The sequence below is a fragment of the Alosa alosa genome, chromosome 1, assembly GCF_017589495.1.
Source record: "Alosa alosa isolate M-15738 ecotype Scorff River chromosome 1, AALO_Geno_1.1, whole genome shotgun sequence".
NCBI classification, from domain to species: domain Eukaryota; kingdom Metazoa; phylum Chordata; class Actinopteri; order Clupeiformes; family Clupeidae; genus Alosa; species Alosa alosa.
In genome coordinates, this window is record NC_063189.1 from 33543517 (window position 1) to 33557078 (window position 13562).

The 13562-nt window shown below is 40.6% G+C and overlaps 1 protein-coding gene across 3 annotated transcripts in view; it reads right to left on the reverse strand.

The window, feature by feature from the left end:
• Positions 1–13562, reverse strand: part of klhl5 (kelch-like family member 5) — a 44040-nt gene that overhangs the window by 24084 nt on the left and 6394 nt on the right. Inside the window, exon 1 of one of the 3 annotated variants that reach the window (XM_048243639.1) lies at positions 455–1396. The exons of 1 other annotated variant lie outside the window; for it this stretch is intronic. In XM_048243639.1, coding sequence (XP_048099596.1) covers positions 455–960 — 506 coding nt within the window. In that variant the 5' untranslated portion in view covers positions 961–1396. Of the gene's footprint in view, positions 1–454; positions 1397–13562 lie in introns of those variants that run through there. One more of the 3 variants, XM_048243647.1, reaches the window with a different exon arrangement.

A 13562-nucleotide genomic window follows, 5' to 3' on the forward strand; every position in this document is an offset into this window, starting at 1 on the left:
TACAACTTAGTTCTCAGTCAGCCTTATCTGGCCAAGGTGCATCACCTATCAAGACTCGCTGAATGGTATTGGATAGCAAGGCGATTTTTATTCCAATATAAAACGGCAGACTACAAGGCGTGTATGCACAATGATGAAAGCCAAACACACGCATAAGCGATGCCGAAACGCCTGTACCCTAATAATTACATTTCAAGCTCATCTCTAGAACTTAACGCCCCAAGCGCTCATAATGCACTGTAGCTACCACAACAATGTTAGTCTATAATAGCCTCTGAAATGTTACATGCAGCCTACTACTCCCCTACGCTTGCGGTAACATGAAACCAAGTTCGACAAAGAAGTAAATTGCAAACATCTGCCTTTATGTACATCTGCCCCTAGCCCACACGGCTGTGACTCGATTTAAAACACTGACATTTGCGTATGAATACCAGGCAAACTGACCCATTACCTGCACGAGCTGCTATCGGAATCCACGTTATTGTTGTTTTCCTCGTCACCAGTGGCTTTTTCGACCGATGAATTCGTCGATGCGACCTCAGTAGTCACACCGAGAACCGAGCGAGAGTGCGGCGGAGGCACCCAGGGTAACGCCGGGGGACTTCGGCACTCCTGCTGACTAAACGAGCGGGGACAAGCCGTGGCGCCTGCGGGCACCGGTCCTTTACTTTGACTTCCAGTGTCTCCAAACTTTCTGTTGTTGTTAAGGTTGCCCACAGAGCCACCACCGGTGCGTGCACTATTTGAGCCTGTGCTGTTGCCGTTACGAGCACTTCCAGTGGAGGGGGAACAGCCACTAACGGAGGGTAGGTCGCCAGAAGATCCTGCCGTTCCTCTCCCACTGAAGAAGTCTCCCAATGGTGGCTGATTGTGTGGTGGTGATGTGGGGTGACCGAACCATCTCCATCGGATTCGAAGAATTTGCTTCACATCGAACTCCTTTCTGGAGCTCGACATTCCATCCAGTGACTCGACGGAACAAGATGGAATTCTATGGTGGACAGCCCCGAGATCGTCTTGGCAACCGCAAGCTGAGACGTAACTCGAGACCACTGAGGAGACTGACTGCTACACATAGAGGTAGCGAATGGGAATGAGAGGATGGATGAGGAGAGAACACTCCTCTCTCTTGCTCTCTTTCTCCCTCGAGTGCTCGAGTATTGTGGTGACATGCGTGCTGCAAAGCGTACACCTTGGCTACAAAACCTGATCGTAGGCTACGCTAAAATGGGAAATGGAACCATTTCCACTAGTCCAGATAATTGATTGCCTAGGAGGTAGTCTAGATCTAGGACACGCATCCCATTTTTTGTTGTTTGCTCAACCTTATAGTCCATTGGAAACGCATTATAATTCAGCTGTAAAGATAGGCCTTATACAATTACCTATTTTATATTTTAAAGAAAGCTAATTTGTGAGGAATGTTGGCTATTGGCCAAGTTCGATTTCCATGAGAGCTGTTGCTTTCTAACCAGCTCTCTGAGAACCACACAAACTTCAAAGTCATTCTCCCTCTCCCTCTCTTATGAAAGCTGATAGGTCAATGTGTAACACAGCTGTAGCCTACAGTGACTACAGGGACGTACATAATAGCAGAGCAGCGCAGCACTACACTAAAAAATGCTGGGTTATTTTCTCAACCCAAACGCTGAGTTAAAACTGTTGGGTCATTGTGTGGGGTTGTTTTTACTCATGTTGGGTTATTTTCTGTAACCCAGCTTGTTGGGTTGATAGTTTAGGACAGCGCCCCTCCTCTCCCCCACATGACGTGAGCACACTACTCAGCACCAGGGTAACTTTAACACAGCTGCATAGTTATTTGAGAGTTCGTTATTCTTTCAACCGTCCATGCAGTGGAAATCAGGCGATTTTGGAAGGTATGTATCTGCTTTTAACTTTCTTATTATTATTATTCAGACGGATTTTAAAAGTAGCCTACACCCAGAGATACCTTCGTGATATGAATGGATATTCTGCCTGCCAATTTCGTTCAGCCTAAGCAGGTTAAGAATTGTGACATTCAAGCCAGCTAACGTTAGCTAACATTAATTTACAGTCTTACAATTACTGCTCATGTTAATGTTAAATCTACACAAAGACAGGCTCTTACAAAAACATAGTTCTGTGTTGACTGGGTATGAACTGCTGAACAGAAACAAAACAAACTTTTACAAAGAACTAAAATTAGCATACCAACAGCTGGCTAGGTTAACGTTAGCAGACGATTGGTATGCTAGCTTCTAGCTCTAACAAATGCTTCGTGTTAGTGCAGCATGTGTGTCAGCTAATGTATACAGTCGAAGTAGTCTCTTTACGTACGGTAATCCTCATGCCAAACAACATATTAATTCATTCAGGGTAGCTTCATATTATAGCCATGTAACTTACTGGGTGGTTTTTGGTGGTAACATTAACGTTACAGACAACTTGAATTTAACTAACTGAATGTGTTAACATGAGCTAGCTAACGGTAGAACTATCACTGCCATTAACGTTAATATTACTGAACGTATGTTTGTCAGTCTGCTGTTAAACAACTCCATGAGGTGGCCATGGTTTCCGAGTGTGTTGCGCTAATATTTTGTCTCCGAATTTGTAATGTTTGTCAACATCATTCACTGATCATGGTTCGTGAAAGTCTTGATCTAAAGTTCTGTCAATAGCAGTGATTTAATTTACTCTTTTTCTTTCTTTGATTGACAGGGCTGACCCCCAAATGGACCGTGGAATCTAGCTGTCTTCATGGAAGTAACTTATCACATGCTGATGCTGCTTTTTAGAGTAGGCTATCCATTCAAAAAATAAAGTAAACTGTCAAATAAATAATTATGTCGAACTGTTTTATTTCATTGCATGGCTATTTGTTGCCCATTTTCTCTCAATGCAACCCAAATACTGGGTTTAGAAAACCCGACAACTGGTTATTTTAACTAGCAGTTCTGTTGAAATAACCCAGTGGCTTGGGTTGAATCTATACCCAGTATACTGTGTGAATTTTACTCAACATTTATATAGTTATAACCCAGCACATTGGTTACCTTTACCCAGTCTATTGTGCCAATTTAACTAACGTTGTGTTGATATAACCCAGTGTTTTGGGTTAGAATCATACCCAATCTGCTGGGTTTAATAATGTACCCAGACCATTGGGTTAGGATAACTCAATGTGGTGTTGGTCCAATAGTTAACCAGCGGCTGGGTTATATTTGGGTTGTTTTTAACCCAGCATTTTTTAGAGTGTATAGGCAGTAGGGGTGTGCGTCTGAATGTATCATCTTTTATAAAAAACGATTCGATACATATCTAGATGATGATAGACGATACATGCAGAACCAAAATGTTTGGATACACATACAGAACGAATCGGTACTATGCGATACAATGTAACAGAGCCCCAAACTGCAGTTCTTAACATTTATTTAATTTCACATTTTATTTTCCATTGATTGTATAGTATCCAATTCTGTAAATAATTACCAAATGGGTAGGCTATAAAGATATTTGGATTACTTAATGGCATGAGAAAAAATACAATTGCATGTCATTGGGTTTATAATTTCTCTAAAATACACAAAGACTAAATTGACTGGATTGAAAGACTGAACAAACATGTTGACATTAAAAACTTTGCCAAATGTCTTCAAACAAAATCACATGGCCAATTAATAGAGATCTATACATTCTCTGTCTGATCTATACATGTCTTCTACTGCTGAGCCAATCACAATAGTTTAAAACTAGTGTAGCTGTAGCCTTTGCTAAATTTCGAGTGGCAGGGGGAAAGGATGTCTGGATTACCTTTTATAAATAAAGAGGCTACAAACATACGTTGTGAGAAGCGAGTTTTGTCACATCAACAATGACGGTTAGGCAATAGACCCCTTCAATGTTTTTAAACATCCAGAGCCTCAGTTAGGTGCGGAAAAATGGTGCAGCTAACAAACCGACATGTTGAGCTGTCAAGGTATGTCACTGTGACCCCAGGACCACAAACCGTAGGCTACCTTAATAAATTAGTCGTAGCTAGTAGAGATTGTCTGCCTGATCCTGAGCTGATAACAGAATGGATATGACGTTAGCAAGTGGCAGAGATTCATTGACTCGCATTACGGCTATCTGGTTGGCAAGCCCAGTGTGTATACACAAAAAAGTAGTACTAGTAGGCATTTTTCTTGACGTTTCAGTCAATTCACACACACACAGTCTATGTATCAACCCACCTACTTGCACACTTAGTTTAAGTATAGTGCAGATATTGGGACCAAAAAAAACACAAGTAAGCGTTCATTGCACACTAGCAGTGTACTGACAGAAGTATGCGGTTTGAGACACAGCCACAATTTAATGGGATGGAAAGCTTTCTGACCCCGACATGCGCTCACATTTTCTTGTGGACCATGAAGGGGTCAATTTGCCTTATTCATCCGGCAGCCAGAACAAGGCTACGGGGGACAATTGCCATCACACCTCTGTAGCAGATGGCGGTAATGCACTCTGTTTACAAACTGCCAAAAAAAAAAAAACATAGTGACCTTCTTTTTTGTGAGTTTTTTTTTCTGGCATTTTGCAAACAGAATGCATGGAGCTCTATTCTTGAGGACAAACAGTGTTAAGCAAAAGCAATGTGTCTCATCCCTTACTCAGGAGAAATAACACATCACACAAAAACATCTAAACATCTACCTAACTGGCTGTTTCTCAAAGTCAGGCCATCCTTAAAAATATTTTCGCTTGCCGTAACCCGACCGACCCCGTCAATTTAGAACCGACCCAAATATTTATTTTTTTCCCCTTTTAGTCTGACCGACTTGCCGGTTGTAAACTTGCGTTAATACCGACCGATAGTATTTTTTTTACTCTAAACAACCAATACAAATGCAATAAAATAATATTCTTTTAGTAGGCCCAAGTACTGTGAATATAAATTGCCTACATGTAAACGTGGCTCACTTAAATAAAACCCTGTGGCGTCATCTCTACACCATTGGTTTTACGCATGTCACACGCCTACGCTTCGTTTCATTCACACAAACTGATAACGCTTTTACTTGGCACGAAGTTCTGAAAGAACTGTGTCCAGGTCTTTTCTCATCCCTTCTCCCTCCTAGTCTAACGGTGACCGTGTCGGAGTATTGAAATTGGTTGTGGTCTATTCAGCATTTCTCAAAATATGGGTCCGCAACATGGAGACTGCTGGTCCGCGGAGTCGTGGAGTGAAATTAGGCCCGGTGCTTCATCTGATAACTTGCTGCGCAGTTGATCAAGAAACCGCGGATCGAATCAAAAAGAAAACAAACGTTTCTGCTATCGATGTCATTAAACATGGAGCCCTACAATTAAGTGGTGGTATGAGCATTCATTCAAAGCGCGTCTGCGCGAGAGAAACTGAAACTAACCGATAACGTTGGTATCAAAGCTCCGCTTCAACCTGTTGGAAGGCTATTTATTTATTTAACGAAACTTAATATAACGACGTTGTTTTTTGGAACTTCCTTAGAAACAGAGCAGAGACTGTATAATACACTGTATAGCATTGAGTATTGTATAGTCAAATTTCCATATAACGTGGCCAAGAGCTATTGTAGCCTTCTTTCTGGGTACATGTAGATGAGCCGTATGACCCATGACCGGGCCTCAGGTCAAAGAAGTTTGAGAAAGGCTGGTCTATATAACCTGCATCAGAATGAGGTTTGCAATGGTGCGCCTGAAGGCATGGGTTGAAGACCCAGTCAGTTACGTCACGATATGCACATTTGTGTAAATTCATTCCTACGTAATCACCATGACCAATATTGTACTTTTTTTTACTTTGAATCTTGAAAAAAAAAAAAATATTGACCTACCTACCGACCCATTTTTAAAAAATGTTTGGCTGTTACTGCAAACAAAAATATTTTTAAGGATGGCCTCAAGGTGGGATCCTTCAAGGCTGCTATTTGAAGACTGTTACATTATCATGTCCCTCCGAAGTACTGTTCCAATGTCAAGCATCCATCAAAGTCTAACAAATTCTACCAAAGTCCTTAGTTTTGCCAAATTTTCGAGGATGCATGTGTGTTTCCTCTGCGTGCTAGGCACACCCACAATCCTGTGCGCACATTTATGGAAATCTGTACTAAACAAGGCAGTTCACTATGTATTTAAATGTAAGTATCGTCTTATTATGACCGCCGCGCAGAGAAGCGGCGGTCATATAATTTAATCAGATTTTTTTTTTTTTTTTTTTTTTTTTCGCGCCCAAATTTCCGTCAATGATTCCGGGACACTGAAAGACGGGTACCGGGTACTGAACTTGGTGGGCATGTAACCCCACATGGATAGCATGGAACCATCGTTTTCGTTTTGATCTGTTAGCCCCCCGCTGGACTGGACCCCGAAAGGAGGGTAGGGCAAACACAGTTTTCTGTGAATATCTCGAAAACTGTAGGGTTTAGGAGGACCATTTTTTTTTTGTATGTTGATCTCAAGGGGCCATGTCAACCCATTCCATAACCACTCATTTCATGTATAGCGCCACCTAGTTAAAACACAAAAGTAAAATGAGGTGTTGTAATTGAAGGTATCTGTGACCTAACATAGTCAAAACTGCACGAAATTGGAATTGTAGGATCATTATGACACCCTCTGTATGCACTAAGTTTTGTGGAATTCCGTTCATGGGGGCCACACAATAAATTAATTTATGTTACTATACACCAACTGGCCTGTAGGTGGCGAGGAGACAGTTTTCTGTGAATATCTCGATAACCGTAGGGCCTAGGAGGTCCACCTTTTTTTATGTTGTTGGTCTTAAGGGGGCATGTCAACCCATCCCATTACCACTTATTTCATGTATAGCCACCTAGTTAAAAATTAAAAAGCAAAAATTAGGTGTTTTCATCACAATATCTCTGGCTGACAAGGTCAAAACTGCGAAATTAAAGTGTAGGATCATTATGACACCCTCCGAATGCATGCCAAGTTTTGTGTACTTTCGTTCATGGGGGGCCTTACAATAAAATAATTTATGTGTACATTTAGTGATGTACACCAACAAGGATTCCCTGACACTGAAAGACCGGGGGTACACAAAACTTGGTGGGCATGTACCCCACATGGATAGCATGGAACCGTCATTCTTCGTTTTGATCTGTAGCCCCAGCTGGACTGGACCCCCGAAGGAGGTAGGGCGAACACAGTTCTCTGTGAATATCTTGAGAACTGTAGGGCCTAGGATGACCATTTTTTCCTCGTATGTTTGCCTCCAGGGGTCATGTTAACCCATTCCATGTGCACACATGTGCATAAACAGATACACACGCACACACATACATTTACAGTAATCATAAGTATGACACATACTCACACAGTAGACATATGTAATGCGCGCATGCACATGCACAAACACACATCGCGAGGCAAACACACAAGCACGCACACACACACACACACACACACCCACACATAAACATAAATTTGTACACGCACACATGCATAATTCAAGAATTTTTACCGTCATCTACTCCCTGAATTTTTGGTCATTGATACCGGGACACGAACCACGGGGTACATGAAATTTGGTGGGTATGTAGCCCCACTAGACTTTTACGGAAAAATTTCATTTAGATCCCTGGGTGCCACCACCAGCCCCCTGGCTGGGCCCCGAACCAAAAAAACAAACAGTTTTTCCTAAATAACTACCTGAACCGTGGCACTGAGGATGAAGAATCTTTTATGGTATGTTGGTCTCAAGGGCCCACATCAACCTGGCTCATAATCACTCATTTGTGATTTGCACCCCCACTCGTAAAAATGAAAATGCAATATTATTCTGCTTTAATTGCCCCTATCTTCAGTTAAGATGTTCAGAACTGCACCAAATTTGATGTGTATGATTGACCTGGCATTCTCTGGGGGTATGCCAAGTTTAAGTAGAATTTCATCCATGGGGGGTCTAAAAATTAGGTTATGTGTACATTTAGTGACTGTACACTCATTGGCCTGTAAATGGCGGTTGCACGCATATACACATGCACACACACAGGCACCCACATACTATCGGTATTAGAGCGGCCCGATACATAATTACAAATTCAGTAGGATTAAAAAGAAAGCCAAAATAAATATTCATCATCATGGCTGCATTTTCAGTATTGGCGATAAGTAGTGGTTTGTCCACTAGATGGCGCATCGTTGCAGTGAGGCGTAATTATGACCGCCGCTTTGTGGCGGGCGGTCATATAGGTTTAGTCAGATTTTTTTTTTTTTTTTTTTTTTCTTTTCGCATGCCCAAATTTCCGTCCAATGATTCCCGACACTGAAAGAGCCGGGGTACCGAAAACTTGGTGGACATGTAACCCCACATGGATAGCATGGAACCATCGTTTTTCGTTTTGATCTGTAGCCCCTCCGCTGGGTTGGACCCCGAAGGAGGGTAGGGCAGACACAGTTTTCTGTGAATATCTCGAAAACCGTGGGGTTTAGGAGGACCATTTTTTTTTTGTCTCAAGGGCCCACATCAACCTGGCTCATAATCACTCATTTTGTGATTTGCCCCGAAAAAAAATGAAAATCAGTAGGATTAAAAGAAAGCCAAAATAAATATTCATCATCATCATCATGGCTGCATTTTCAGTATTGGCGAGAAGTAGTCGGTTTGTCCACTAGATGATGCATGATCGTTGCAGTGAGGCGTAATTTTGTTGGAAGTTAAAAGTGGGTTGGAAAAACAATGGGCGCCTTCATACAAGGACTGTAATTTACCGCGAACATCTAATAAGGATAGGGCGATGTTCACATGAAGTGTAATTCCCATTTCTTCTTGAAGCGAAATAAATCTAAGGATGTTTCTGGGACATGCTTGGTTTTTACTGCAGATACGTTAATCTTGTAATATCAATAAGGACCCACAGGTAATGTTACCGTTAAGCGTTGGTTGAGTGATGGAGGCATTTGATTGATTGCATTTGTAGAAAACTATAAATGCGGTTATACCAGCAAATTGATAGCAGCACTGTTTGTATCTTTAGACTGTCATTTATTGCATGCTACAAAATCATTCTGTGCAATGGAAGATTTACCAACGCTACACGGTCTGATACAGTTTTGCCTATACATGCGTGAGACTGAGGCGCCTGTTTATTTTGTTTTAAGTCACGTGGCAGGGTGTGAGGGGAGTCGATGTGCTTTGATTACAGCTTGGTAGTTGTAGTCTGTGAAATTAAAAAGCTGCGTGTGTGTGAAGTATCAAACAATGACACCTTCATTTCATTATGGCTGCTTTAGCAAAACACCTTAAGCTACTGTGTAGTGGGTCCCCATTTAGAAGTGGCTACTTCATTCGCTTTCCTTGACTCATGGAGCTGCGTGAATGTTATTACAACTTTTAAGCCCGATATGACAGTTTAAGTCCTTGATACTGTAAGGCATAAGCCATTGGTTTCCAAAGGAGATTTTATTTGTGTTTAGCATAGCCTATTGACAATTTATGTTTGTCAATAGGCCTACCTTATAATCCTACCTGTAGCTTAGGAAGCTAACAACTTTCTAATGGGATCTAGTTTGTTAGTTACCCGTTTGTCATAACTCCCTGATGCATTTTTGCATTTAGAATAGCCAGAGTGCTTATCTCAATCGGAAAATTAAACAATATATCAGGTGCCTATGGACTGAGGCTGGGTGAACCAAGCCTGATCTGCCCGGCTATTTATTTATTTTGATTTCTTAAAAGATGAGCTTGAATTTTGTTGGAAGTTAAAAGTGGGTTGGAAAAACAATGGGCGCTTCATACAAGGACTGTAATTTACCTCAGCGGACATCTAATAAGGATAGGGCGATGTTCACATGAAGTGTAATTCCCATTTCTTCTTGAAGCGAAATAAATCTAAGGATGTTTCTCGGACATGCTTGGTTTTACTGCAGGTAATGTTAATCTTGTAATATCAATAAGGACCTAGGTAATGTTACCGCGTTAAGCGTTGGTTGAGTGATGGAGGCATTTGATTGATTGCATTTGTAGAAAACTATAAATGCGGTTATACCAAGCAAATTGATAGCAGCACTGTTTGTATCTTTCGACTGTCATTTATTGCACGTGCTACAAAATCATTCTGTGCAATGGAAGATTTACCAACGTTACACCGGTCTGATACAGTTTTGCCTATACATGCGTGAGACTGAGACGCCTGTTTATTTTGTTTTAAGTGCGTGGCAGGGTGTGAGAGGGGAATCGATGTGCTTTGATTACAGCTTGGTAGTTGTAGTCTGTGAAATTAAAAAAGCACGGTGTGTGAAGTATCCAAACAATGACACCTTCATTTCATTATGGCTGCTTTAGCAAAACACCTTAAGCTACTGTGTAGTGGGTCCCATTTAGAAGTGGCTACTTCATTCGCGCTTTCCTTGACTCATGGAGCTGCGTGAATGTTATTACAACTTTTCGCCACGATATGACAGTTTAAGTCCGCTTGATACTGTAAGGCATAAGCCATTGGTTTCCAAAGGAGATTTTATTTGTGTCGCCAGCATAGCCTATTGACAATTTATGTTGTCAATAGGCCTACCTTATAATCCTACCTGTAGCTTAGGGAAGCTAACAACTTTCTATTAGGATCTAGTTTGTTAGTTACCGTTTTGTCATAACTCCCTGATGCATTTTTGCATTTAGAATAGCCAGAGCGTGTATATCTCAATCAAAAAAATTAAACAATATCGGGTGCCTATGGACTAGGCTGGGTGAACCCAGCCTGATCTGCCCGCTATTTATTTTTTGATTTCTTAAAAGATTGAGCTTGGTCTGATGAAAGCCAGACTAGCCATGGACCTCAGTTAAACAATGCAAGGGAACATGAATCAGCCTATATTTGCACTAACAATAACGGACAAAAGCTTTTCCACTTTGGCCCGTTAAAATGTATGAACAGTCTAGCGGCGATTTCATCAAGGCCCATTTGGACATGTCAGTTATTTGCACCACTGGTTAGATGTAAAACAGCATTTCGTTTCAGACTAGGCTACTGTTACTTAATTTGTGCATTAACAATGACGTTTCAGACTACTGTTACTTAATTTGTGCATTGACAATAAAGTATTACATGAACTAAAGATGACTAAAATCTTATGTAGAAGAAGAAACATTCACAAAAAATCCATCCATCCAAAAATGACCTTTGTTTTTGATAGCTGTTGAAAACGGCATGGAACTGACAGAGATGTTTTTGTTTATAAATACATAAAAAAATAAATAAATAAATAACATTATGCTGATACCTTTTGCTTTTCCCAAATACAATGTAGCCTACAGGTGTAAGTGACCTTTCATCAATCCAGTTGCAATGGATGAACTGTGATGAACTGCCCTACTTGTGATTGTTTAGAGATTTTAAAGGTTTTATAACAATTCTACATCTTCTTTGGCTATTCTACAATCTATTCACCTTTTCAGCACCAGTAGGGTACTTTCTGTGCAGCCGCTTTTACACTCAGGCATGCCAAACAAGCATACACAAAAGTTTCAAGAGTGGGGGATGGAGTAAAATATGGAGACAAATTGAAGTGTGATTTATTTTTTGTGAACGGATGTACAGGACTGAGCTGGCGGTCATATTTTGTACCGCTATCCGGTACATCTAGTTTTGTTGGAAGTTAAAAGTGGGTTGGAAAAACAATGGACGCTTCCTACAAGGACTGTAATTTACCTCAGCGGACATTTAATAAGGATAGGACGATGTTCACATGAAGTGTAATTCCCATTTCTTCTTGAAGTTGAAATAAATCTGAGGATGTTTATCTGACATGCTTGGTTTTACTGCAGGTACGTTAATCTTGTAATATCAATAAGGACCTAGGTAATGTTACCGTTAAGCGTTAGTTGAGTGATGGAGGCATTTGATTGATTGCATTTGTAGAAAACTATAAATGCGGTTATACCAAGCAAATTGATAGCAGCACTGTTTGTATCTTTCGACTGTCATTTATTGCACGTGCTACAAAATCATTCTGTGCAATGGAAGATTTACCAACGTTACACCGGGTCTGATACAGTTTTGCCTATACATCGTGAGACTGAGACGCCTGTTTATTTTGTTTTAAGTGCGTGCATGGTGTGAGAGGGGAATCGATGTGCTTTGATTACAGCTTGGTAGTTGTAGTCTTGTGAAATTAAAAAGCACGTGTGTGTGTGAAGTATCCAAACAATGACACCTTCATTTCATTATGGCTGCTTTAGCAACACACCTTAAGCTACTGTGTAGTGGGTCCCATCTAGAAGTGGCTACTTCATCATCGCTTTTTCCTTGACTCATGGAGCTGCTTGAATGTTATTAAAATTTTTCATAATGATATGGCAGTTTAAGTCCGCTTGATACTGTAAGGCGTGAAGCCATTGGTTTCAAAGGAGATTTTATTAGTGTCGCCAGCATAGCCTATTGACAATTTATGTTGTAAATAGGCCTACCTTATAATCCTACCTGTAGCTTAGGGAAGCTAACAGCTTTCTATTAGGATCTAGTTTGTTAGTTACCGCTTTGTCATAACTCCCTGATGCATTTTTGCATTTAGAAAAAGCCAGAGCGTGTATATCTCAATCGGAAAATTAAACAATATCCGGTGCCTATGGACTAGGCTGGGTGAACCCAGCCTGATCTGCCAGCTATTTATTTTTTTTGATTTCTTAAAAGATTGAGCTTGGTCTGATGAAAGCCAGACTAGCCATGGACCTCAGTTACACAATGCAAGGGAACATGAATCAGCCTATATTTGCAACGAACAATAACGGACAAAAGCTCTTCAACTTTGGCCAGTTAAAATGTGTATGAACAGTCTAGCGGCGCATTTCATCAAGGCCCATTTGGACATGTCAGTTATTTGCACCACTGGTTAGATGTAAAACAGCATTTCGTTTCAGACTAGGCTACCGTTACTTAATTTGTGCATTAACAATAACGTTTCAGACTACTGTTACTTAATTTGTGCATTGACAATAAAGTATTACATGAACTAAAGATGACTAAAATCTTATGTAGAAGAAGAAACATTCACAAAAATCCATCCATCCAAAAATGACCTTTGTTTTTGATAGCTGTTGAAAAACGCATGGAACTGACAGAGATGTTTTACACAAAAAAAATAAATAAATAAATAACATTATGCTGATACCTTTTGCTTTTCCCAAATACAATGTAGCCTACAGGTGTAAGTGACCTTTCATCAATCCAGTTGCAATGGATGAACTGTGATTAACTGCCCTACTTGTGATTGTTTAGAGATTTTAAAGGTTTTATAACAATGCTACATCTTCTTTGGCTATTCTACAATCTATTCACCTTTTCAGCACCAGTAGGCTACTTTCTGTGCAGCCGCTTTGCACTCAGGCATGCCAAACAAGCATACACAAAAGTTTCAAGAGTGGGGGATGGAGTAAAATATGGAGACAAATTGAAGTGTGATTTATTTTCGCGGAACGGATGTACAGGACTGAGCGGCGGTCATATTTTGTACCGCTATGCGGTACATCTAGTTGTCACTATGTATAGTAGCCTAAATGAAATATGGGCTCAGGTCATTTTGACAACTTTGAACTC